Source organism: Scyliorhinus torazame, chromosome 27 (genome assembly GCF_047496885.1).
Source record: "Scyliorhinus torazame isolate Kashiwa2021f chromosome 27, sScyTor2.1, whole genome shotgun sequence".
Lineage (NCBI taxonomy): Eukaryota > Metazoa > Chordata > Chondrichthyes > Carcharhiniformes > Scyliorhinidae > Scyliorhinus > Scyliorhinus torazame.
Window position 1 is genome coordinate 21,173,807 of NC_092733.1, and position 27,518 is coordinate 21,201,324.

Sequence of the window (27,518 nt, forward strand, 5' to 3'; positions counted from 1 at the left end):
AATCCCGATGTAATCTTGTAATCTAAACATTTTCTTTGCCAAGTCGGATTTGGTTCTTGCCTTAGTTAAACTGGTCCGATAGTTTCAATTTCCTATCCACAGCTGTTTTTTATAACAGTTAAGTACCTCTCATATTTTTCCTCTTCAAGGCAGCTGCCTTTCTTTACTCTTTGTTCTCCCTGCACTTGTCAGGGATTTCAAAGTCCATCCCTCACTGCCACCATGTTGCGAGGTTCTTTGGTGTCTCACGAAGGTCTGGAGGCTTGTATGGTCAAACAAACGGTTTGGGGCAGCTCGGCGGAGCAGTGGTCAACACTGTTGCCTTACGGCGCCAAGGACCCAGGTTCAATCCCGTCCCCGGATCACTGTCCGTGTGGAGTTTGCATATTCTCCCAGTGTCTGCGTGGGTCTCACCCGCACAACGCAAAGATGTGCAGGGTAGGTGGATTGGCCATGCTAAATTACACCTCAATTGGCAAAATTAAAAAAAAATAACTATATGCATATCCCAATGTACTACCAAGCATGGGTGCTGCTGCCATACCTTTCAGACTCTGCACAAAATCTACTGTAACGTGACTCTGCACATCATATCATGAATAGTACTGTTCGCCTGTCCCACATGAATCCTTGCTCTGTCAAATACCCTTATAATCGAAGAACCATCAGATTTTAATCAAATGCACACTCTGGGAAAAAGTCTGACTTAAACAACCGAATCACAAGCCATAATGGGAGAAGCAACAGTGAATCAAAAACTAATCTAAAAATGAATTGCTTAAGTGTATAACCTCAGCAGGAATTTGCGTAAAGAGGCCTACTGCACCAAATACAGAATCTTGAAAGAGACAGAGTCAAAATGAAACCTCTGATTTATAAATAAACCCAAGTGCAGTTCTACCACTCAATTTTTCAACCTACTTCACCCATTCTCTACACCCAGAATTAATCTCACCATTTGGTTTCAACCATTTCTTGGCATGTAGGTAACTCTCCAGCATTCGTTCGTTAAAGAGCATATAGCCCATGGGTTCAGAGATAATGATATCGACCTGTTCCGGGATGTTAACCTCCTCCACCTTCCCAGGGATGATGAGGATGCGATCTGCTAGGTTGTTGCTCTTCACCAGAAGCTGCCAAAGAGAATAACCATCATTTTCATCAGCACCTGGCATGTCTGGCCATTTCTATGACATGCAATTTGTTACCACTTTGAGATTACAAATAAGGGCCAGAGCAGAATTTTCTTGCTAAATTTCTCAACTCCCAACACAACCTATGAATTGTTTTGCAGAAAAGGATGGAAAAACACCATATCTGATGTACTGTCTGTGTGGCGTTCGCACTTTCTCCCCATGTCTGCGTGAGATTCCTCCGGGTGCCCCGGTTTCCTTCCAGTTCATAAATGTGCAGGTTAGATGGATTGGCCATGATTAATTGCCCCTTAGTGTCCAACGGTTAGATGGGGTTAAGGGGATAGCGGGGAGGGTGGGCGAGGTACGGTGCTCTTTTGGAGGGTCGGTGCAGACTTGATGGGCTGAATGGCCTCTTTCTGCACCTTAAGGATTGTAAGCTATGATTCTATTGTATCCTTTGTTGCAGTGATAGGTTTGAGCAAGCTCACCCACAGAATCACAGAACTGTTACAGCAAAAATGGCAATTCGGCCAATCGTATCTGAACCGGCTTTCTGAATGAGTAATTAATTTAGTGCCATTGACACTTCGCAACCAATATGGTTGTGAACATTTAAGCTTCACCCCATGATTTTACCAATTTTCTATACCTACAGCGAGACCAGGAAATAAATGCATCATGTGGAAGAGGAAGGGAGTGCCCAGCACTCAAAAGCAGCCACTGGCAGAAGCTAAATTGTGTCACCCTGATCATGATTTCCATCAGAGAGTTAGACTAATTCTATTTTAATATTTACACCCAAGAATGGGACAGACTTGTCAATACTGACACACACCTGATCCCAAATGCAAGATGGTATTACAATTCCATTCAAGGGTCCAAGACTTGCATTACTGGATTTAACTACTGAACGGGCGGCAGAGCATCATTTATCACCTTGCACCCCAGCAGAATAATTTTAGGTTTATCCACAAGGTAAACCTACAGCAAAATAGGTACCACGAAGAAATACTCCACACTGCACAGACTTCAATCAATCTTCCTTAAAGCAAAGGACTGAACACTAAATACACCAGTTGTCGTAGCAGTGCTAAATGCAGAGGACTGGTGACAACTGGCTAATATGTCTGCAATTACCACCCCAAACCAGGGAACCTCTTCAACTCCCAGTCTTCCGGTGTGATGTTGAGCTGAATAGTCGAGCATATGATTAAAGATAATAGCCAGGAACAATGGACTTGGGAGCAGATGTAGGTCATTTGGCCCTTGCAGTATGCTCAGCCATTTGATAGGAGCAGGGCTGAATTGATTGTGGTCTTAAACTTCACATTCCCATCTGCCATTCGTAACCCTAGACTCCCTGGTCTATCAAAAATCTCTCTAACTCACCCTTGAATAAACTTTAAGAGATGTATTCAAGTGTGTGTCAGCTGTTGGTTTTATGATTTGGTCTCACGGGCATTGGCCCTCTCCTTTCTCCATTACAGCTCCTCCAACCACATTGGCTTTCTAGGATGACCAGCACTGTACCATGGATTAGTGGAATGTACATTTGAATTAATGTGTTTGCATAGTGGGTTGCACTGCCTTTAGTCAGGGGGGGGGGGGTTAATTTTAAATGATCTGCATTATGCAATTGCTGCTGGTTAGCGGGAAGAGCCACAAACAAATGAAATAAGTGATCAGCAAATCAGTTATTAATTGGTGATGGTCGAGGGATAACTCTACAGGTACTTCCACGGCATCCTTCACAATTCACATTGAAGTAGAAAGGTTTAACAACTCATCTGACAGATGAAGCCTCTGACAATGCAGCACACTCCTTCCGCACTCCTTCCGTGGGAGGAGAACCTAAAAAAAATCTTTCCTAACAATTCTTCTTAATAAAAAATGGCATACTGGTGTAGAGTTCATCCAGCTGTGTTTCAATAATATCTACAAATATTTAAATGCCCTTCAAGGAACACAACCAAAACCACAGATTTGTGCCAAACAAAAGAAAACAGATAATAAAAAGCCGACTCCTCCCACTCTCGGATCGATAAGCCCCGCAGGAGCACAAGCGAAGCAGAGCCCAGAGGAAAATTGTAGAAATTAATAGCTTTGCAGTCGCATCTTGTAACACGAGTTGGCTCCACATCCCCAGACACGAAGGAGTTAGAAATGGGGCACTTACTTCGGCGTGCTGAGCCATGGTACTCGCTTCCACAGCAAACACCTTTCGTGCTCCTGCCTGCACGGCAAAAAATGATAGGATCCCAGACCCACAACCTACATCTAGTACAACCTGCAAGAGACAAGGGTTTATTAATTAACCATTCAGTATTGTTGGGCGAGATTCTCCGTTTGGGAGACTATGTTCTCTTCCGGAGCGGAATTGCATGTGATTTGCGTTCCCAAATAGCGGAGCAATTCAGCATCCCTCACCAGGCAAATTTATGCATGGTAAGGAATACAAGGGATTCCCGCTATTGGGCTGCCATTTTGAGCGGGTGTTGCACTTTAAGAAGTTACCCACTGCAAGGTCCACCACGTCAGGTTCATGTTTGGAGATACCGGTTATGAATCCCGCCCAAGTGATTCCTGGCCCAGAGGACCAAAGAATTGAGAGGGCCCAGAGAACCTAGTGCCGGACCTGCTATTGGGATCAATTTGCATTCTCCCACTAGCGTGTGGACATGAACCTTGATCCTGCTGGCAGAGGAAGCAAGAGCATTGCGTTATGGCGCCAATCCAGATTTTTCCTGGATGCCTGATTCTCTGCCGCATCGAGGCCCCCGCTACGAGCGGCGGAGAATACAGCCTGTTATCTCGCATGGAGTGTTATAAATATGCATCTTTTAAAAATCCATTGCTGATGTCATCAGTATTGCTGCTGCGATGTCATTTGTTGTTGCCTGGGCATATTTGTATTTAACTGCCATTAGTTCTAATTTTATTCTACTATTGTTCTGTTTTGGAGTCCATACTGTATTTGAAACTTTTAACTTTAAGGATCAACGCGTTTCAACTACCTTTTTGTGATCAAGTTACCATATCTTTTTGGCGACGAGAATTTTTTAAAAATTTGAGTTTCAGCACATTCAACACAAAGTATTACATTTTAAATAAATAAATTTAGAGTACCCAATTCTTTTTTTTCCCCCCCCAATTAAGGGGCAATTTAGCGTGGCCAATCCGCCTACCCTGCACATCTTTGGGTTGTGGGGATGAAACCCACACAGGCACGGAGAGAATGTGCAAACTTCACAAGGACAGTGAACCGGGGCCAGGATCGATCCTGGGTCCTCGGCACCGTGACGGAACAGTGCTAACCCCTGCCCCACCGTGCCCCCCCCCCCCCCCCACCCCCCTTCCAAACACAAAGTTTTGCTAAGTTTACCAACAGAAGACAAGTTTACAAAACCATGGCTATGTTTGGGTCTAGCGGAGTTTGTGGAAGAGAATGAGAACTGGACTGGCTATGTGGAAAGTTTGGAACGTCTTTTCTTGGCAAATGGGATTGCTGTAGAGGCTAGAAAGTGCTCAATTCTCCTGAGACTGTCTGTTGGGCAAAGACGTTCAAGCTCGTGAGAAATTTAGTTACATCACAGAAACCTGGGGACATTTCATTTCTGATTTAGTTACACTCATTCAGAATTACCACAATCCTCAGTAATTGTACAATGTACAACTGAAGGCAGCACTGCTGCCTCAGTGTCAGGGACCCGGATTCAAATCCGGCCTTGGGTGGCTGTGTGGAGATTGTACGTTCTCCCCATTGTGAGAAATGAACATAGTGTTGTTTTTACATGCAAATTAGGTGGATTGGCCATTCTAAATTGCACCTTAATGTCCAAAAGAATGGGTGGGGGCATGGGCCTGGGTAGGGTGCTCTTTCATAGGGTCAGTGCGGACTCGATGGGCCCAATGGCTTCCTAGGGATTCTTTGAACGTTTCAAATTCCATCGTCATTTTCGGAAGACAGGACAGTCTGTAGCTATCTTTGCTGCTGAATTGCGCCAGTTCTCTGAACATTGCGTGTTTGCCGCAGTTTTAGAAAACCTGCTTCAGGACAGACCAGTTTATGGCATTAACAAGGATAGCATTCAGTGGTGCTTGCTGTGAGAAGCCACATTAAGAAGGCCCTAGAAATTTCTCAGAGCATGGAAATGACTGCTAATAATGCAAAAGATATTCAGAAGGCCAATTGCAGCACGCAGGCAGGTGCACTGCATCAAGCAGAAAAAGAAGCTACAAGTAAAAAGGTGAAGACAGTGGAGTGTTTTAGGTGTGGAGGGTCACACTCTCCGAATCACAGTTTATGGACGCTGCTTGTCACCAGTACAAGGGGCATTTAGCAAAGGGCATTATGCCAGGGTGATAAGAGAAAGTCGAAGGCGGACCTGGGAATTTCAAATTCAAGGAAGCCTCAGTCGATGGTGCCTCGCTCGGAAAGCTCAGACCAGGCAGAGGAGCACAATTACAACAAATTTAATATGAGTGAAGGTCGATGGACAGAAAGACAGAGGTGGATACAGGAGCCTCTGCATAGGTAATCAGTGAGGAGAGTTTCAGGAAGATTTGGCACTCTAAGCAAACACTAGCCCTTACTCAGGCAGGAATTAACCTTCGGACATACACCGGTGAGGCTTTACCATTGCGTGGAGCATTAAAGGTGGACACTGCATACGACAGGCAAGAAGCAAAAGAATGGTTCCTGGTGGCAAAAGGGCACGGGCTTACACCGCTCGGGCGTGACTGGCTCAGAAATAGTTGAACTAGCATGAGATAAAGCACACAAAAAGTGACAGAGGATGTCATCCAGAAATATCCTGAGGTTTTCAAAGAAGGACATTGCAGGGCACTAGTTAAATTGTTTGAAGATCCTCAGGCTACTCCTCGCTTTTTCAAACCGAGGACAATGCCCTACGTCACGAAAGGCAAAGTAGAGGAAGAGTTGACAGAGTCACCAGAGCTACTGCACAGGTCACAGCGCAGTTGCAAAGCTCCTGAAGATGTTGAATAATTAAGGCATTAGTTTCATTGTATTTTTGTCTTTAAGGGGGATTAAAATTTAAGGGGTGGGAGAAGAAGTGTTATAGAACCATAGAATCCTTACAGTGCAGAAGGAGGCCATTCGGCCCATTGGGTCTGCACCGACCCTCTGAAAGTTAGAGTGTTATGATTATGTATTTTCTTATTTAAATCCATGGATGTCACTGCTTTGAAAGCAGACCAAGGCAGGCCAGCAGCACGGTTCAATTCCCGTAACAGCCTCCCCGAACAGGCGCCGGAATGTGGCGACTAGGGGCTTTTCACAGTAACTTCATTTGAAGCCTACTTGTGATAATAAGCGATTTTCATTTCATTTCATGGGGTGTCATGAGTTGTTACCCGTGTATATTTGCATCAACTGTTGTTAGTTCAGACTCTATTCTGTTACTGTTATTTCAATGTTTAGTTAGCTGCTCCTGCTTTTGAGTCCATACTGTATTTTAAACTTCTATATCAAAGATTAACGTGTTTGACTTCCAGTGTGGCATGTAGCAGAGCTGCATGTAGCATGAAGATTTCGACACCAACGGGAAAAGGATTTTTTGTTCTTCTCTTATGTTCACCAGTTGTATTGATTTGTGGTAGGTAGGGTCCTGCTGCTAGGGGTGATGGGGGCGGGGTACTCGGCAACCCCCCCCCCCCCCCCCCCCCCCCCCCCCCCACCCCCGCGGCCCCAGGGGCTTCTGCGAGAGGGTCTCCTCTGCCATTGAAGGAGTGTCTGAGATTTAATAGGAGTGAGGAGATTTCACCTTCCAAGCGGTCAGGCGCACAAGGAGGAGAGTGAAAGGGTGGAGAGGCAGAGTTTCGTGGATGCCATCCTGGAGGTGGCCCGTCATTATTTGGTCAATCAGACACCAGAGTTACTGGCTAGTAGGAAGAAATTACGGTGAGAGTTTGGGCTGCTGTCAATTGATAGGGCGGTGTACCTGCTGCAACATTCAAGGGAGACTTTTTATGAGCATGGGGAAAGGGCTAGCCATTTATTGGCGCACCAGTTGAGATACAAGCGGCCTCTCGGGAAATTGTGCAGGTTAGGGACGCGGGGGGGGCAGAGTGGTCTCTGTTCCAGCTAAGGTTAGTCAGGTGTTTTATCGGAACCGTTACAAGTCGGAGCCCCTGGAGAATGGATTCTCAATGTCAGAGATGGTTTGGCTATTCCGGTGGTAGAAAAGGGAGGGACTGGAGTAGGTTGCGGAAAGTATGGGCTTGATGCAGTCGGGGAAGGCGCCGGACGGTTTCCAGATTGAATTTTACAAGAAGTTTGCCGGGTTGCTGGCACCAATGTTACTGGAGATGTTTGAGGATTCTATGGTTTGGGGGACGTTGCCGGCCACATTGGAACAAGCGTTGATCTCGTTGATCTTAAAGAAGGATAAGGATTCCAAGGAGTGTGAGTCGTACTGTCCCATTTCATTATTGAAGGCGGTTGCAAAGTTGTTGGAGCCAACTGAACTTGGGTAAAAGCGAATGCTTTCTGGTGAAATTGCCCCGAAACCCAGTCTTTACCTTGTCTTTAAAATCTGCATGGTTTTGGAGTATTGCCCTTTGGTAGGTGCCTGTTCGTATGTAGTCTTGCATCATATTCTGTTGTTGCGATAAGTATCCATAGAACTGCAAGAGGACAGGGACTTAAAAACAGTCTGAAGTAAATACGTAATTTGTGTTTTTTTAGGAAAGCAGCTTACGTTATAACATGAAGTTAGTCACTACGTTGCAAAGTTCCGGCAGAATACTTCGGTTAAGTTCGCTTACTTTCTGCAACTATAATTTTGGCATGACCTTGTGATAGAAGAAAAATGTTAACATGGGATCAACAGGCGAGAACTACAATGACCTCTACTGGTGAATGACACTGGCTATCTACAGCACAAGTACCACACGGCACACCGCAGTCCAGAGTCTTCAGGAGCGAAGGGAAGAAAACTAGGGCATGGAGGAGGGAACAGAAAACAAAAACATTGATAACTAAGAGAGATGAAAACTAAGGTATGAACTCGTCCATGCGATTTCCCCAAAATTTAAAAAACAGAACAAATTACACTCAGACTGGGAGACAGTACCTGGAAATATTGCACGGCAGAAGATTCCTCTGTTCGGTCACTGAAGACAGATCGTTCAAGGTTGTGACCTCTGCAGTTTTTCAGAATATTAAAAAAGGAGTAGAATTCTGGAGAGATAGAACAAATGGAAGTGAGCACAGCCAGACTCAGCTACTGCACAAATTTTCATTTTAGCCAAACCTTTGAAGGTCGTTTCAGGACAAGTCCAGCAGCTCTGGCTCCAGAGCCAAACCTTACAAAACTCCGTCTTGACCATTCTTTCTCTTCCACTGGATCTGGTTTCTACTCGGCTGAAACGGGCTACTTCCCATCTGTGCTGCTCAATACGTTGGACTGAAGCAAGGCAGGAGTGACCAGACCCACACCTCCCGCTAAACTGGGAACAGAATTGGGCGGCATGGTGGCACAATGGTTAGCACTGCTGTCTCACAGCTCCAGGGATCCAGGTTCAATTCCGACCTTGGGTGACTGTCTGTGTAGAGTTTGCACGTTCTCCCCATGGCTGCCAGGGTTTCCTCCCACTGTCCAAAGATATGCAGGTTAGTGCTAAATTGTCCCTTAGTATCTACAGGTTAGGTGGGTTTACGGGGCTAGGGTGGGGGATTGGGCCGAGGTATGATGCTCTTTCAGAGGGCTGGTGCAGCCTCAATGGGCTGAATGGCGTCCTTCTGCACTGTAGGGATTTTCTAAAATTGGGGAGGGTCACCTGGCGACAAGCTTACGATTAGATAGAAAAGACGACCAGTCTCCAATATACCAGAGGGCACGTATCGCTACTTATTTGGTATAAACAGCTTGCCATGGTGGTTTCAACTCGCATTTCAGGTTGATATTTTCCAGGTTTTCTTTTAATTGTTCCTGGTTTGTGGGCAACACGAGCATGACCGTGGCCTGCTGAAGAGCTCCAATGAAGTTCAACGCAGGCACTTTACAGCCTTATGGCTCAACTTTTGAGTTCACCAATGTTTGATCATAGCCTCGTCCCTCATTGAGTGACATGTTTTCTTTGCTGGTAAAACATCAGCTACCTGTTTCTTTAATTGTCTCATTACCACGCCCTATGGCCACAGCACCACAAAACTTTTGTCATTTAATCTCTCACAACATTCACCCTACCACAGATCTTCTCTTTTGTTTGTTTCCCCTCATTCACTTGTTCAAAACTAGTTACATTTCTAACATTTCCCAGTTTTGACCCGAAACATTGTGGCTTCCTCCACAGATATTGCTAAAGCTGCTAATTTTTTCAGTGCACTCAGGTTTTATTTCAAAATTCCAGCACCTGTAGTATTTTTGCTTTTGTATACCAGCAATTCATTGCTCATTCGCATTTGCACGGAGAGACCATAAGACATAGGAGTAGAATTAGGCCATTTGGCTCATTGAGTCGGTTCCGTCATTCAAGCATTCAGAGTTCACCCACGAGTAGACCTATAATCGAATTCAAATACCACGATGGGGTTTGAACTTGCGTCTGGATTGCTGGTCAGACCATGACCACTGTCGCACACGAGTGTCACATGACAGTTGGGTCCCAACAAATTAGGTTCAATTCATGAAGAATGGAAAAACAAACCCCTCAACTGGATTAAACATATGCTGATTAAGTGCTCATCTGATCAACTTCCCCTTGCTAGGACAATGTCTGTAAGCAGCTGCTTGGGGGGGGGGGGGGGGGGGGACCCAATGGAAGTGTTCATAGAGCAAACATTCCCATAGAATCTACAGTGCAGAAGGAGGCCATTCATTCAGCCCATCGAGTCTGCACCCGGCCCTTGGAAAGAGCACTCTAAAATGCCCACACCATCACTCGATCCCCGTAACCCGACCCAACCTTTTTGGACATGAAGGGCAATTTAGCACGGTCAATCCACCTAACCTGCACATTTTTGGACTGTGGGAGGAAACCGGAGCACCTGGAGGAAACCCACGCAGATATGGGGAGAACGTGCAGACTCCACACAGACAGTGACCCAAGCCGGGAATCGAACTTGGGACCCTGGAGCTGTGAAGCAACTGGGGTGCTGCCCATCATTACAAGTATATGGCAGAAGAGTATAATGCAGAGTTGTTCACTTTGGCAGGAGAAATAAAAAAAGCAGAGTATTACTTAATGGCGAATGACTGCTGAATTCTGAGGTGCAGAGGGATCTTGGTGTTCTAGTGCAAGAGTCACAAAACGTTAGTCCGCAAGTACAGCAAGTAATTAAGGCAGCTGATGGAGTGCTATCCTTTATTACGAAAGCAATTGAACATAAAATTAAGTGGTGTTATGCAGCGCATTGGTGAGACTACACCTTCAATACGTGTGCAGTTTTGGTCTCCTTATTCAAGGAAGGATGCAAGTGCATTGGAGGCGGTTCAGAGGAGGTCTACGAGGATGATACCTAGAATGAGTGGGTTGTCCCACGAGGAAAGGTTGGACAGATTGGGCTAGTTTACACTGGTGTTTAGAAGAGTAAGTGGCGGCATGATTGAAGAATCTAAGATCCTGAACAATCTTGACAAGGCAGACATGGAAAGGATGTTCCTCTGGCAGGCGAGTCCCGAAATATGGGGCACTGTTTTAAAATTAGAGATAGCTCTTTTAGAACTGAGAGGAGGAGAATGTTTTCTGAGGGTTGTGCGACTTTGGAACCTTCTGCTTCAGGTGGTGGTGGAGGCAGAATATTTTTGAGGGAGATGTATTCTTGTTAGGTAAAGGAGTCAAAGGTCATTGAGAGGGTAGGAAGCAATGTGGAATTCAAAACACAATGCCATCAGCCACGGCAAAGCAGGTTCAAGGGGCCACAAGGCCTAATTCTGCTACTATTTTGTATGTTTTTATGTACCTTTGTATTACCAAACTCATTTGCTCCACCTTTCACAAAAGCAAAATACTATGGACGCTGAAAATCTGAAATAAAAACAAAGCGTTGGAAACGCTCAATAGGTCAGACAGCATCTATGGAGAGAGGGGGAAAAAAGTTAATGCTTCACATCTGTGACCTCTTGTTAGTTGTCACAGACCTGCAACATGCACATGTTCTCTCTCCACAGATGCAGCCTGACTGAGGAATATGCCCATTATTTTCTAAGTTACATCTTTTGTTTTGAAACCAATGCAAAAGAGGTTTCATTTCCCAAGGACAAAGTTGCACAGTCCTTACCATTTTGTGATGGAAACTGTAGGAGGACACTGCTACATCCCAACGTGACGATGAAGGACTGCTTGCCGACTCGACTGCATTCAGTTTCCCGATTCACTGCACATTTAAACACGCAGACCGTCTCATCTGCAGGATTAGAAAATCAAAATTAAAAAGGAACTTTTAACATCAAAAAGCCACCCCCGCCAGATGCCACTGTTGAGGAACCAACTAGAGAAAAGACCATCCCAGATTGGGTATTGCGTAATGAGAAAGGAATAATTTACAATCTAGTAATTTACATCCTTGGGGATGAGCAACCATAATATGATTCTTCAACAAAGTGGAGAATGACGTAGTCGATTCCCAGACTAGGGCCTGAATCTAAATAAAGGAAACTACAATGGTATGTGGCGCAAGTTGGCTATGATGGATTGGGGAACAATACTTAAAGGGTCGATGGTGGATAGGCAAAGGCAAACCCATGGGAGATTTGCATCAATTGTTTATTCCTATCTGGCGCAGATGGCCAAACCATGGCTTACAAGGGAAACTAGATCCAAGGAAGAGGCATACAAATTAGCTATAGAAAACAAATGCAGACCTGAGGATTGCAAGCAGTTTATAATTGAGCAAAGGTGGACAAAGGGATTGATTAAAAAAGGGAAAGAGTAGGAGAGTAAGCTTGCGGGGAACATAAAGAAAGTCTATCGGTATGTTGTAGCCACCTGGGTTGGCCACTTCCCGACTTAAAATGGAGGTCCGCAAAGAATGCAGGGAAATTCAGCCAAGCCAGGAAAAACTAGCAGGTGCAAAGTCTCCTGTGTATTAGAACTTGCAGAAATCCAGACAGCACTGAAACCAGCAGCTATTTGGATACTAATGAGCGATCCCGGGAACAATTGAAACATGTAAGGTGAATAAGGCCAAGCCAGACTCCTCGGCGCCAGCAGGAGCCAAGACAAAGGAAGGTCAACGGACACTCAGGGGCCGCCCAGCTATCAGGGAACGGCTCCAGTATTGGAGAAATCGATCCAAGTGATCGGAACGTAGTCCAATCACTTGGAACCAGATACGGGATCCGCCCAGAACGGCGCAAAGCCCCTGGGGACTATAAAGTAGAGTCCCCAAGTTCAATTCGTCCTTCTTGGCAGGGTCACTCAGCAGCGTGAAACAACCCTGGACAGTGACCTGCCTAGCTGCCGCAGCAACCAAGTAAGTCTCCAGTCAATGCACGCTACGAGATAGGCGCTCCTAGCTACCAGTCCATACCAGCTTTGAATCCTGCAGACTCAGAATCGAACGAAAGGCCATTTGTTCCCCTGACCTGATGGGCCAGTCCCAAAGCTAAGTATAGGCCTTTTAGTGATAGAGATAGTCTAGTAAGTAGAGTTTTATGCATGACTAGTGATTGACTGTGTATAATAAATGTGTTTTGATTTGAATCTAACTAATTGGTGTGTCGAGTTATTGATCAGTACTTGAACCTCGTGGCGGTATCATAAAGATACCTGGCGACTCTAGAGCAAAGGTTATAGAAACAGAGCAAATTAAGTAAAGACACAACAAGCAACAAATTAAGAGCCAACCAAAGTTAGCAACATTTACTGGCGACATTCTGACGGGACCCGATTTAGAAGTGGCCTAACCACTCCGGGAGAACTCAAAATTTGAATTGAGAATCCAATTGGGAACAGAAAAACAACAAGTGTTCAAGCAGTTCTGATCACTCCTCATAATTCAGAAGCGTGTTAATGAATGCGTAACTAACAGGGCTATAAGGTAAAACTGATAGATTTTTGTTGCGAAAAACTGTCGGGGGTTTGTATTCTGGAAAGTAGCAAACGCCGTACCTGTGTTTACAGCACCGCCTTAGTACCCCTCGTTCCAAATTTTAAAAGAGCATTCAGATAGAGAAAATGGCAACGAAGGCAATAGAACACCTTATGAACCCCCAGGAATTCGAGGTCACAGCGACCAGCAGCAGAGTAGGACAGTGTCCCGTTTGGGAAGAAGAGATCAGGAAATATCTCAAAGGGAAAGGATGGCCCCTTTGGAGTGAATTCTGTGATAATGAGGAAACAGGACCCGTGAGTATAGGACATAGTTGGTGGGAGAACCTGTCAGAGATCCATAAGAAAGGCTTAGGGAAAGCTCGCAAGCCGATGGCAATCGTGTCCTGTCTGGCACAATTACGAGGCACAGAGGAGGTAGTTCGGACGCTCCGCAAAGAGATAGAAGAGAGACATCGAATGAGCAAGGTCGATGTTAGTGAGATCGAGAGAGAGAATATAGATTTGAGAAGGAAGTGAAATGAAAATGAAATGAAAATGGCTTGTCACGAGTAGGCTTCAATGAAGTTATTGTGAAAAGCCCCTAGTCGCCACATTCCAGCACCTGTTCGGGGAGGCTGGTACGGGAATCGAACCGTGCTGCTGGCCTGCCTTAAAAGCCAGCGATTTAGCCCAGTGAGCTAAACCAGCCATAGTTGGCAGCAAAGGATGGAGAGGTGGATGATGCTAAGAGGGCACACCAGTCTTGTCTAGCGCATCTGAGCAGCTTCCAAACCCAATACGAGAAGGCCTATCAGGATACGCAACGTGCAGTCCTGGTAAGAGAAGAGACAGAGAAACAGGTAGAGGCATTGCAAAGGCAGTGCAGCGATCTAAAAGCAGCGTTAAGAGCACTCTATGCTGCCATCACGGAGCACAAAGCTCAGTGGATCATTCAAAATGCAGGAAGCAGATTGCGGAACTGCAGTCTTTGCTTTCAGTGTAAAATGGGTTTCAGAGCACCTTTGGATCCCAATTAGATGAGGAAGACGGCCCTGATTGGCAAGAATTAAACGAAACCGCGCATAGGTATGTTCAGGGAACATGTGCGCAAGGAAAGCCCCAAAAGAGAAAAGCACCCCAACCCCCCACAGAGCAGATAGATCAGGCACCCATGAATCCAGTAACCACCCACCAGTCACATCGGAAGGTGAAGCGGAATTCCTTTACACCACCCCCTTAACCGTGACCCAATTACGGGACGCGTGCGAAAAGATCACACCGTTCCTCCCCACCTCAGACCCCCACCACATCTTTGCTAGAGTGAAGCAGCAGGCGACCATGTACGGCCTAGATGAGCGTGAGCAAGTGAAGCTCACAGTTTTAAGCTTAGACCCTTCAGCAGCCCTTCCTGACCCACAGAATGTAGGAGGAGGCACCCTTGCAGAGATGCACACGGCGATCCTAGGTGCGATCGGCTACAACAGAGGTGACCCAGTAGAAGATCTGAATAAGTGCAGGCAGAAGAAAACCGAACACCCCACAGCGTTTGCTGGACGCCTGTGGATCCATTTTACAGCCGTTTTTGGAAACTTAGACCGCGCCCATTTGTCCCAAGACAACATGGCCAAGTGGACCCACACCCTCATCTCCCATGCCACAGAGGCAGGACAAAAAGCTTGTACCAATTATGATCCCTCGGAAGAAGCGCAAAACGAAAAGTGGGTTTTAAAAAGGTTGTCCCCACACCTGGGAGCAATCTGTCCAAAACAAACCCGCGATTAGGAAACCCGAAGAACAGCAGGCAGAGGCAGATATCCATGCAGTTAAAGCGCACCAGAACCCCGCATGGGTGAACGAAGGCATGAACAGCCCCCCACAGAAACCACAGGAGTGTTACAACTGTGGACAATTAGGACACTATGCACGAGAATATCAATGCCCCCTGAAACAGCAACGGAATCAGCCCACAAATGCCCCCCGAACCAGCAACACCAACAGCCCCAACCCCCACCCAGGGAACCATACCCAAGGGAGCAATACCCCAGAGAGCCTGCTCCACCTTACATGCCCCAGGGGTCATGTTACAACTGTGGGCAGCCAGGACACTTCGCCCGAGATTGCAGGAGACCCCCACCACCAGCTAGACTCGCCCCCAGATATGAAAGAGAACATCACCCACAGCAGCTGCAAGCTCCCAGCTGCCCCATGCAAACTGTGAGCGCTTACCCACCACTTCTCATGGCAGCAATACCGCAGCAATGCCACTTCATTTTTGTTTCGCTCCTCCTTCCTCTCTTCTTCGGTCACACTGCACTGCCTCCATATGCTAGTTACACCCCAGTCCAAATGTAATTTACAATGTCCTTTCTGATGGAACAGTTAATCATTCACAGTGCAAAAGCTTTGAAAGACGGTGGTGTGGTTTTCCACCATATACGGGAGTGAATGTAGGGCAGGGAGTTTACAAAGTGTCAATTCCATTGATGGCCTCCAGTTCTCAAGACTTTACCAACCCACATGGGTAGAAGATTAAACGCATTCCCCTCCCCTCCCTAGGGTCAGTAGAGAAACAATTATTCAGCTGAGGCAACATTCCTGGAATCCTCTCAACTTCCACCCTAACTTGATGTGCTTCATGGAAGTCCCAGAGTCCTTGGTTTCTTTACAAATCCTGCCCCAAGCCAAGGGGGCAAAGAAAGGTACCAAATGACTGGGAAAAGCACATGTGACTCGTGCTGCCTAAATGATCCATCCACCCCTCTTGCGACTGACAGCAAACCCCAAATTCCGCAAAGGATATATCCTCTTAACAGTCGCTTCCTCCACGTGTGCTTTCACCCAGATTAAAAATCTCCCATTACTTCCATCTACATCCCATGGTCCATGAACATGTGAGCCATCAGCAAAAGTAGTATATTGAACCGCAATTTGTAACCTTAAGGGCTAGCTGCTGGCATATTCCTCACTTTACCATCAAACAACCAGGAGTGCAGGACAGCATTCCAGGAGCAGCACCAGACACAACTAACAAAATGGAGGTGCCAACCAGCTGAAGCAGCTTGCTATAGAGGGCGCCAAGGGATTGCACAACCAAACCAATCCAGCCTCATCCAATGGTGTGGACAATTAAATAACTAACGAAGCTGGCGAAGTGGCAACCACAGACCTAGACCAATGCTTGGGAGCATGAGTTCAAATCCCATATCATCTGATGGAATTTAAATTCAGCTAATCAATTGGAATTGAAAGTTAGTCATCAGTAACAAGTGACCACGGATGGTGATCATACCACTGATTATTGCAAAAACCCCCATCACTGATGCCTGTTGGGGTAGGAAATCTGCCTTCCTACATGTGACTCCAGACCCACAGCAATGTGGTTGCTCATACCTGCCCTCAGCTCATGGGCCACTAGGGTTGGACAACAAATGCTGATGTCCACATCCTGCGAAAGAATAAACGAAAAAGCCACAGATCTTGCACCACTTAAATAAATTCAGCAGTTTGCCCGAGGAGGGCTGATTGACACACTGATCGTCGATTAGACTCCATCCCAAGCTTTCCTGGGTTTTCTGCTTTTTTCAGATGCATTCTCCAGAACAAGTTCCAGTATCACTGCACAGTGGTTTCATAAAACAGAAACGAGGGTGTGTTGCAGTTAGAAATTACTCACACTATCCCCTGCTGCTAGCAATTTCCATCTTTCTCCATATTCAGCTTCCAGACATCAATAAGATTTATGTGGCTTAATTAAAAGAACACAAGTTCTGGTTCCCATTATACAGACTCCTGCGCTACATAATGAACTAGTCAGCTCTGCAGATAGATTTATCAACTCCACACAAAAAATTGTGTTCTACAGCTCAGGTACACATCCAAGAGATGGAACAAGGTGCATAGAACACCGTAATCCTGCACTGCATAACCACCATCCCATAGTGTCTGGGGGAAGAATTCTGCACTGCATAACCACCGTCTCACATTAGAAGACTGGTGCTGTGCCTGCTGCTGCCAACCAATTGTGTCTGCAAACAGCCAGCTCCTGCCTCTTTCTCTCATCACTCCTCACCCCCCCATCCCCTCCCCCGGCATTCGCTTTGCAGCTCAATGCTCAGCAGGCATTAAATGTAAATTCTCACATTCAGGATATGCAGCCCGCCAGCCCAGCCCTGCAGTGCTCTTGGAATAAAGGCCAACAGATGTGGAAGGAAACTCCATTCTCCAAAGGACAATAAAAAAGGAAAATAATCGAGGAGATCCAGCTGCCTCATGGTTGAGACTTCAGCTCAATTCAGAGCTTAGGTGCAGAGGGAGGGGAAGAATAGAAGAAAAGATCCATTCAGTGCTTTAGAGGCATCAGAAAGGCTTCTCAGTAACATTTCATTTTGCCATCTATTTCTTCAAACAGCAAGCATTCAAATGGAGCAAGAATCCTCACAACTCTTTCAAATGGTCACAGTCAATTCCCCACCCAGGTTTGGAGTTACTTTGTGAACTTTTATGACTGGCTCAAACTTTTAAAAAAAGGTTCCCAGTAAATGGGGGTTTTCAAAGTAACGAATATTGCATTTTAATGAGGAGATCCTGCAATCTCAGAACAACCCCTTACCCTCCCGCAGTCACATTGTGCAGTTTGAGAAACATTGCCCTCTTTGAATAGAGGGGCAGCAGGCAACGTGCCACAATTACCGATCTCTGAAACCCGTAATCGGAAACCAGGCCGCGAGTGAACAGATGTGCGCCTGGAAAGCAGATTTATACAAATGCCGAGGATGGAAATCAGAACAGAATGAGAAAAAGTGTATGGGATTTTATTCCTGAACAGGAGTCAGTATAAGACTGCTCATTCCCATTTCAACAAGCTGAAGCAGGAAAACATAGGAATTAGTTTCATCTATACACACACAAAATCTTCACTTAATTTAATATCTGATGTTGCTAGAACAGTCAAGTAAAGATGTTTTAAAGAAAAGACTTTAACCAGCAGAGTATGCAGAAATCAAAATTTCGGCAGGTAATGGAGTGATAGGAAGCCAATAATGGTTCAGACACTGGAAGAAACAGTTACCATCACTATCAGTGCCTCATATTGTTACAAGAGTTTGACCCAACACTAATTTGAGAGTTCTGGCTTCTCATTGATGTGCCGTTAATCTGAAGCACACAAGGAGTGGAACAAAGTGCTCAGCGACACTCAGCAGAAGGTATGCAAGCATCATTGCAGAATGCATCTGAGACAAAGCTTCTTTTAAAGATGATTTGCATTTCCCCAAAATTGTAGCCGTGTAACACGTTAGCGATTTCTCAGAATACTGCAGGAAGCGGGGCCCCGCGTTGCCGCACTTCCACCAGAATTAGTTCATGTGGTAGCGTCAGCTATACTGTTCACTTTTTCAATCCACGTAATGTTCCAACCACTACCCCGTGATTCTACTTCGGTAAGGGACCAGAGTGAGTTTGTAAACATGGCAGCATGTTGTTTCTGATCCACTTCATTCGAGCGGACCTGCTGTATCGCTATAAACTACTCGCATGTGGCCTGGACTTCCCGTGCTCAATTGTGTTAATTCCAAACTTTGGAATGAGCACGTCAGGACAGGCCCAGGTTGGGTGCCCCTGGCTACCAACTCCACCCCTCTCCCTGGCCAATGCACAAAACTGAGCAACACCATTGTAACTGTGACTGCCTATTTGACCGTGAAATAAGCTTCGAACTCTATATCCACATCCTCACAGCAACCAACTACTTCTGCCTCTGTAAACACTGCCAGCCTCGGTCACTGCCACAGCTCATTCATAGCTGAAACCCTCATGCTGCATGTCTTGTGGTACATCTAGACTCAACTAATCCAGTATGATGCCAGCCAGTCGCCCACCTACGGATGTTCCAGAACTCTGCTGCCCCTATCGAATTTGCACCAAATCCCTGTCACCCATCACCCTTGCGCTCACTGTCTTACACCGGCTCCCAGTTAAACAGGTTAAATTCCTCCATAGCCTCACTCCACCCTATCACGGCAATCTTTGCCAGTCCTGCAGCTCTGCGATATTGGTGTTCCTCCAACTCATGTTATGAGCTTTTAACCACACCATCAGTGGCAATACCTACAGTAGTCTAGATTCCAGGCTCTAAAGTTCCCTTCTAACTTCTGTTCCTTTAAGATCCTGCATAAAATCCACCTCTTGGACCCAGTTCTAGGTCCTAATTCCCCACGGTGCTCAGTGACAACCTTATAAAGTGCCTTGGGGTGGGTTACTATGTTGAAGGTGCAATGCGAGTACAGGTGTTGCTTCGCCAACACAGCAGCAATCCTCTTGAGAATGGGATTTAAGGGTGCAAGTATACAAGAGCCTGCATTTATATAATGCCTTTTCTGACCACAGAATGTTACAAGATGCTTTACAGCCAATGAATTACTTCTGAACTCCAGTCACTGCAATACGCAAGGACAGACGAGGTCAATTTACCACAGCCATTCCAACAAGCAGCAACATGATGACGACCCGATAAAAATGTTTGTGCGCACTCATAATATCAACAACAAGCAGCTGGCAAAAGCCTCAAGGGCTTTATGTTGGTCAATTAACCAGGTTCCATTCATCAAATAAATATAGCTTAATTTGTGTGCGTGCATATTTAGCTAACCTCAATCTGGGCATCAACAGCTCTGCATTGAGCAGTAAATTCCCATTCCTGACTCTGCATGTATGACTGCAGATGTTGGATGAAGACGAGTTAGACCATGGATGTGATGGCCCTGCAGTAGGATAGCCTGCTCGTGCTCACCATCAACACACAGAAATAGTAGCTAATTTGGCGAGATTTTAAAATAATTTATTCATTCATGTGGGCGTTGCTGGTTAGGCCGGAATTCATTGCCCACCTCTAGCTGCCCTCCAGGTGGTGGTGAGCTGCCTTCTTGAACTGCAGCAGTCACAGAGGTGTAGGTACACCCACAGTGCTGTTAGGGAGCGAGTTCCATGATTTTGAAGGAATGGTGATATATGGTGAATGGTTTGGAGAGATACCTCCAGGTGATGGGGTTCCAAGGTCTCTCCTGCTCTGGTCCTTCCAGATGGTAGCAACCACGGGCTTGTAAGGTGCTGCCTAAGGAGCCTGGGTGAGTTGTTGCAGTGCATCTTGTAGATGGTACACATGGCTGCTGCTGTGCATCAGTGGTGGGGGAAATTCATGTTGAAGGTGGTGGATGGGGTGCCAATCAAGCAGGGCTGCTTTGTCCTGGATGGTGCTGAGCTTCGAGTGTTGTTGGAGCTGCTCTCATTCAGGCAAGTGAGGGAGTATTCCATCTCACTCCTGACCTGTGCCTTGTAGATGGTGGACAGACTCAGAGTCAGGAGGGAAGTTATTCATGGCAGAATTCCCAGCCTCTGACCTGCTCTTGTAGCCACAGTATTATATGGCTGGTCCAATTCAGTTTCTAGTTAATGGCAACCCTCAGGATATTGACAGTGCATATGAATATTTAAGGTAGATAGAATCTGGATAAGGGAAAAAAGAAAGGTTATTGGGGTGGGGAAAGGCAGGAATGTGGGGTTGAAGTTACAATCAGATCAGCCATGATACTATGAATGGCGGAGCAGGCTTGAGGGGCCAAGTGGCCTCCTCCTGCTTTATATGCTTGTTCATCCATTTGTGTGTCAACTGCATCTCAGGGAGGTTAAATAATTTAACAAGGAATTAGTATAGAGGAAGAAATGCCTTCTTTGTAAACCCACTATAGCCATGTACAATGCCAAGAGTTAGAGACACAAGGCGGTCCCAAACTGGTTGGCTGTATGATATTTACAGAATAGAAACTCCAACAGCTCCATCAACATACGTCTCTCTTGTGTGTTTATCTAGCTTTCTCTCCCTTCACTAATTGCCCCAACTGCTCCTTGAGGAAGTGAGTTTCATATTCAAACCACTCTTTGGCTAAAGATTGCAAAATTCACTACCGGATGCTGCTCGCTCTGAGGAAGTATACAGGGAGTCCGGTGGTGGAGTAGTCTATAAAAATAAGGAACCAGCAGGGGAGGCACTTTAAACTGGGTCACATGTCAGTGTTGACGTAATTGTGTGGGGACCATAGGTTCACGGCAGGTGGGGAGGATGTATAGGCGGTGGAGGGAAGAGGGTTTGGGGCGGATCAGGGACATGTTTTGGGACGGGAGGTTCAAGTTACCAAGTACTGCCAGGTGCGGGGCTGTGCGCGCAAGAAGCTGCCTTTGTTCCCTCAGGTCTGGAGTACACGCTTAGAACATACAGTGCAGAAAAAGGCCACTCGGCTCATCAAGTCTGCACCAACCCACTTAAGCCCTCACTTCCACCCTATCCCTGTAATCCAACAACCCCTCCTAACCTTTTTGGACACCAAGGGCAATTCAGCATGGCCAATCCACCTAACCTGCACGTCTTTGGACTGTGGGTGGAAACCGGAGCACCCGGAGGAAACCCACGCAGACACGGGGAGAACATGCAGACTCTGCAGACAGTGTCCCAGCGGGGAATCGAACCTGGGACCCTGGCGCTGTGAAGCCAGAGTGCTAGCCACTTGTGCGGCTGTGCTGCCCATTGTGCTACCATGCGTCTGGAGAAATTGCTGCTTGCGGATGAAGGGGGGGAATGTTAGGATTGGGGATATATGCGGGTGGTGGGGAGAGCAGGACAAGACAGTAGTGAAAAGGATCAAGCGGAAGTGAGTGGAGGAATTGGGGAGGGGGATAGGATGGGGACTTTGGTGTGAGGTAATGCAACAAGTGAACTCACCCTCCCCCTGCGTAAGGATGAGTCTTTTACAGTTTACGGTGATGTACAGACTCCACATGACTCAGATGGCTGGGGTTTTCCCGGGGGAACCGTAATGTACGAGAAGAGTGGGAGGGGGCTGGCGAATCATGCTCATGTTCTTTGGGGGGGGGGGGGGGGGGGGGGTTGGAGAACTTTAGGGAGGCAGTGTTCAGGACCCTATCGAAGATTGTAGGGGTTGAGGAAGTCGGACATAATGGTGGCAAACTTTAGGGTGTCGGAGGGGAAAGGGGTCTGATGCCGTGGCCTTTGACACTCATTGCCTGGCGACGGGTACTTTTGAATTGGAGGTCGGCTACGCCACCAGGGGTCAGCACGGTAGCCTTGTGGATATCACAATTGCTTCACAGTTCTAGGGTCCCAGGTTCGATTCCGGCTTGGGTCACTGTCTGTGCGGAGTCTGCACATCCCCCCCCGTGTCTGCGTGGGTTTCCTCCGGGTGCTCCGGTTTCCTCCCGCAGTCCAAAGATGTGCAGGTTAGGTGCATTGGCCATGATAAATTGCCCTTCGTGTCCAAAATTGCCCTTAGTGTTGGGTGGGGTTACTGGGTTATGGGGATAGGATGGTGGTGTTGACCTTGGGTAGGGTGCTCTTTCCAAGAGCTGGTGCAGACTCGATGGGCCGAATGGCCTCCTTCTGCACTGTAAATTCTATGAATATGGTTGGGGGATGTGTTCTCAGGTTGGGGAAAATCAAATTTCCCTTAAGGGGTGTCAGAAGGCAGATTTGAAGTTCGGCAGAGGCCATTTGTGGCTATATTTTAGGAGCCGTTTGTCGAGGGGGGGGGGGAATTAAAAGGGGAAAAATGCACAAACTGTGATTGGATGTTAATTTTTTTTTTTTTTAAAAAACGTGTTCGGAATAAAATATCCTTCAAAAAAAAAAAATGCACATGCACAACTTCCCAACCACCTATGGACAGTTTCAAGTCTGCTTCTTCTGCCATATTCACAGTAATATTGTTGACTGATTTTAAAAACCCGACTATAAATGTTACTCAGCATGACCTACACACACTTGCAGAATTAATTGGTCACCTCACCCAACTGAGCAGCAACATTAAGACAGGATCGGTTTGTTGATTCTCTCCCAATCCCAACAGAGGTAGAGGTCAGAGTAGTAATTCGTGGACTGTCCTTACAGCGGGAGCAAACTGGCCTTTATTTATGCAAAAACTCAAAACTCCCACCCCCAAACAAACCACGAGGTGTGTGATCAACCTGTGCAGACATACATACTATAAATACACAGGGTCAGGTTAAAGAAAGCTAGGCATAGGTACCAAAGAAAACTGGTCAGGGTGCGACTAGAGGAGCTGGTTTAGCACAGGGCTAAATAGCTGGCTTTGAAAGCAGACCAAGGCAGGCCAGCAGCACGGTTCAATTCCCTTACCAGCCTCCCCGAACAGGCGCCGGAATGTGGCGACTAGGGGCTTTTCACAGTAACTTCATTTGAAGCCTACTTAAGCGAATTTCATTTTTTTTTGAACTGCTTCACACCCTTCCATATGTTCCAACAACTTTCACTTATATGATGCCTTTAACTGAATAAAATGTCCCACAATGAGTTACAGGACTGATAACGTCAGTCTCATCCAGACAGTCATATTAGGACCAAAAGTTTGGTTGAAGGGGGTAAGTTTCAAGAAACACAAGAGACAGAGTGAGGAAAGGGTCCAGACAGCTGGGCTCCACCAATAGTGGAGTCATTCAAGGTGGGTGGGTGAAGATGTCTGATAGGTCAGAGTTGGAGTGCAGAGGTCTTGGTGGGTTTGAGGAGGTGGAGCGTGAGGTGGTGGAGGTGGAGAGTGAGGCAGTGACAGAATGTTAAAAATTAAGCTGCTGCTGGTCCAAGAGCCCAGGTAGGTTAATGGGCACGGAGCAATTAAAAGCTTGGCACAGGTTTGGATACAGGTAGCTCTGGCTTAATTGGACTCTGCTCACAGAAGTGAGGGTTTCTACCACTTGGCCCCAAACACCATCCTTTCCTGCCTCCACACCCAAAAAAAAGTATTGAAATAAAAAGGCATGGGTTGACACACCCCAAATGCACACGTGGTGGCTCAGTTCAGATAGTAGATGAGATGGGTCAAAAGGTCTTTTCCATGCTGTAGACCTCTATGACTATGTCTTCTCTCAGCGTCAGAGGACTGTGGGCTCAAGAACCCCTCCCCGCTGGGCCTGAGCACATAATTGAGGCAGACACTGCTGTGCCACAAGGAGCAGACGTCAAATCGAAGACCCTGCCTGCTCCTGTTAAAGATCTACTCCATTTCTAGGGCAGCACAGTGGCACAGTGGTTAGCACTGCTGCCTCACGGAACTGAGGTCCCAGGCTCGATCCGGGCTCTGGGTCACTGTCCGTGTGGAGTTTGCACATTCTCCCCGTGTTTGCGTGGGTCTCGCCCCCACAACTCAAAAGATGTGCAGGTTAGGTGGATTGGCCACGCTAAATTGCACCTTCATTGGAAAAAAATGAAGTGGGGACTAAAAAGATCTACTCCATTTCCTCTGCTCCGAGTAGGGGCTTGCCCTCCTACCCGTGCCAACATTCCTCCCTCACAGACTCCACCAGGAAAGAGATCACATAACATCATCGCCGCCTTGAAATAAAGCATCATATCTTTCCAAGCGCGAGATTTAAAACATTTTTTAAAATAAAGAGTACCCAATTATCTTTTTTCAATTAAGTGGCGATTTAGCGTGGCCAATCCACCTACCGTGCACATCTTTGGGTTGTGGGGGCAAACCCACACAGACAGGGGAGAATGTGCAAATTCCACACAGACAGTAACCCAGGGCCGGGATCAAACCTGGGTCCTCAGTGCTAACCACTGCACCACCCTGCCGCCCTTTCCGAGCACGAGATGATTAGGTGCAATGCAAATGCCCCCCCCCTTTCAATTTAAACACACCCATCTGCAAGGCACTATTCACTTGTGTTAAAGGCAAGTGACTCCAAAGGCCCATCTCTGCTCCCCCCACACCCGAGACCATTGGATACTCACAGCTGCTAGCTTCACCATTACATTGTCACAGTTTGCCTCAAGCAAATGCCTAATGATTAAAGAGGAAGGGCAGAATCTTCTCAAACTTGTTAGAGAAGGTTTTTCCCCCAGCCATTAACAGAGCCCTCCCCACTCCCAAAAATACCACAGGGACAGAGGTAGCAACAAGAAATCAACAAACTCCCTTGGAATATCAAACCTGCCTCCAATGATAAGACTCATCCTGCAACTATCCCAGTGTATATACATTTTAAATAAAGCTAATTCAATCACATCTTTTTCCTCCTGGATAAACAAATACTGAGGGTGACCGAATAGAGGTGTTTAACATTCTGAAGATTTTGATGGAGTGGATGATGTTGCCTCTTGTGGGGAAGAGCTTATCTAACTAGAGACCATCAATAGATAATAGTCACCAACAGGGAATTCAGAAGCAACCTTCAGAGTGTGGTGAGAATGTGGACCTCGCTATCACAGGGTGTGATTGCATTGTGGATGCATTAAAGGGGGAAGTTAATGAGAGAGAAGGGAATAAGAGGGTTACGGTGAAAGACTGAGATGAGGAAAGACAGGAGGGGTTAGGAGTGGAGCATAAACACTGGCACTGATTGGCTGGGTCAAGAGGCCAGTTTCTGTGCCAATGTAACAGAACACTGTCCCCAGATGTCACTGGCATCCAGAATCCACTGTCACACTCGGGTGAGAAGTACTATTTATTTTAGAACATACAAGACGGAATATAAATGTCACTCAGTGTTAGCACCTAACATCCGTAGGTCAGATACAATACGGTTAAGCCCAGAGCAAAGCCGTTTCTACACCATCCCTAAATTTGCACATCTTCAGCTGAAAAAGGAGACAGGGCATTATCTCAAAAATATCTGATTTGCCCTCTTATGATTGAAGATGTCAAAGATGTCTCTTCAGGAAGGGGAGCCACTTAAGGAAGGGGAGCCGCTTGAGAAAGAGGAATATTAGATGCTGTGCAGGATGAATGAGAATATTTTTACAAATGATAAAATAATCCCATTGAAAGAAATGTCCAGTTTTATGTCAAGGGGAGCTTGAGGGCTGAGCAATAATCACCAGCATCTGCGTTATTTATTCTATATTCCAAGAAGGCTGCGTTTTAAATTATGGGTCGTATCTGGGGCCATGTCACATGGGATGAAGATAACCAGCAACCCCCCGCCCCCCCCCTACAATATTGAACCAGGCTTTGTACAATTCTGGGGAAAAGAATGGTTATTTCCATCTGCTTTAAAAGGGGATGTCTGCAGCCAGCTTGACAACGCTAAATAATGTTCCTCATAAGGAATATGCAAACCTGAAAAATACACTAGGTGCACTCGAGTGCAAAGTTCATCCCCGGTAAAAAAGTCGGCTTGTGGTACAAGGATTTTGCAATTTGTGAGCACCCAGCAGAATAAAATCATTCGGCCTGCAAACATTTAGCTCTTCAATGAAGCAGTAAGAGAAAAGTTGAAGTAATAATGTTTGATTATTAAGTCATAAATAACACACACAAGCTCAATGCAGGAGTTATGGGACCAGCAGAACTACTTACAGCACACATTTCAGAGAAGGGTCACAGCAATTGAAGGCTAAAATAGTTAAAGAAAGTCTTCCTCAACAGAGCTGGTCACGATCCTTGGGGTAGTGGCACATAAACAGTCCAAATCGCCCAAGATCTGATGCCAGTTAGACCACAATGGCCAACCCCACACTGGGTTCATATTAACCCCTGAGATATGGAATACACACTTCCACATCTTGGCCTCATTAGGTTTGTCTTGTTTCTCTCTCACCCCTCAACAGTAGGTCGGGTCACACACAAGGGGCTTGGGCACAAAATCTAGGTTGGCACTCCCAGAGCAATATAAAGGAAGTTAGCACTGTTGCTTAACAGCACCAGGGTCCCAGGTTCTATTCCCGCTTGGGTCACTGTCTGTGGGGAGTCTGCACGTTCTCCCTTGTCTGCATGGGTTTCCTCCGGATGCTCCGGTTTCCTCCCACAAGTCCCGAAAGTAGTGCTTGTTAGGTGAATTGGACATTATGAATGCTCCCTCAGTGTACCCGAACAGGTGCCGGAATGTGGCGACTAGGGGATTTTCACAGTAACTTCATTGCAGTGTTAACGTAAGCCTACTTGTGACAATAATAAAGATTATGATTCTTCACTGTCCAAGATGTCATCTTTGGATGGAATGTTAAGCCAAAGTAGACCTCAGGTACAGGAAATAGATCCCAGTTTGGTATTTCAAAGAGGAGCAAGGAAGTTCTCTTTAACCGACACTACACAAAAAATAAAAAGATGGGATCACTACCTCGTTGCTGTTTGTGGGGCCGTGTGTGAACTGACTGCCTCATTACCTACACGAGAACACTGACAGATTCAAGGGTAGCTCAATGGCCTTTGGGATGTCCAGGGATCAAGAAAGGGACTGCATATAAAGGCAAACCTCTCTTTCTTTATAGGTTAAAACTAGAAAATAATTTGTTCTTTCTTTTTGATTCAATGCAGCAAGAAAAGGAAAACTAATTACTCAATGCCCCCAAACATCATT

General features: G+C 46.3%; 1 protein-coding gene across 2 annotated transcripts in view; it reads right to left on the minus strand.

Moving 5' to 3' along the window:
* carm1 (coactivator-associated arginine methyltransferase 1) overlaps positions 1-27,518 on the minus strand; it is a 97,743-nt gene that overhangs the window by 64,247 nt on the left and 5,978 nt on the right. For both annotated transcript variants that reach the window (XM_072491089.1, XM_072491088.1), the window contains exons 2-6: positions 11,383-11,508; positions 8,234-8,340; positions 7,680-7,784; positions 3,313-3,423; positions 956-1,133 (exon numbers count right to left, since the gene is read on the minus strand). In XM_072491089.1, the coding sequence (XP_072347190.1) occupies positions 956-1,133; positions 3,313-3,423; positions 7,680-7,784; positions 8,234-8,340; positions 11,383-11,508 (627 nt within the window). The remainder of the gene's footprint in view (positions 1-955; positions 1,134-3,312; positions 3,424-7,679; positions 7,785-8,233; positions 8,341-11,382; positions 11,509-27,518) is intronic.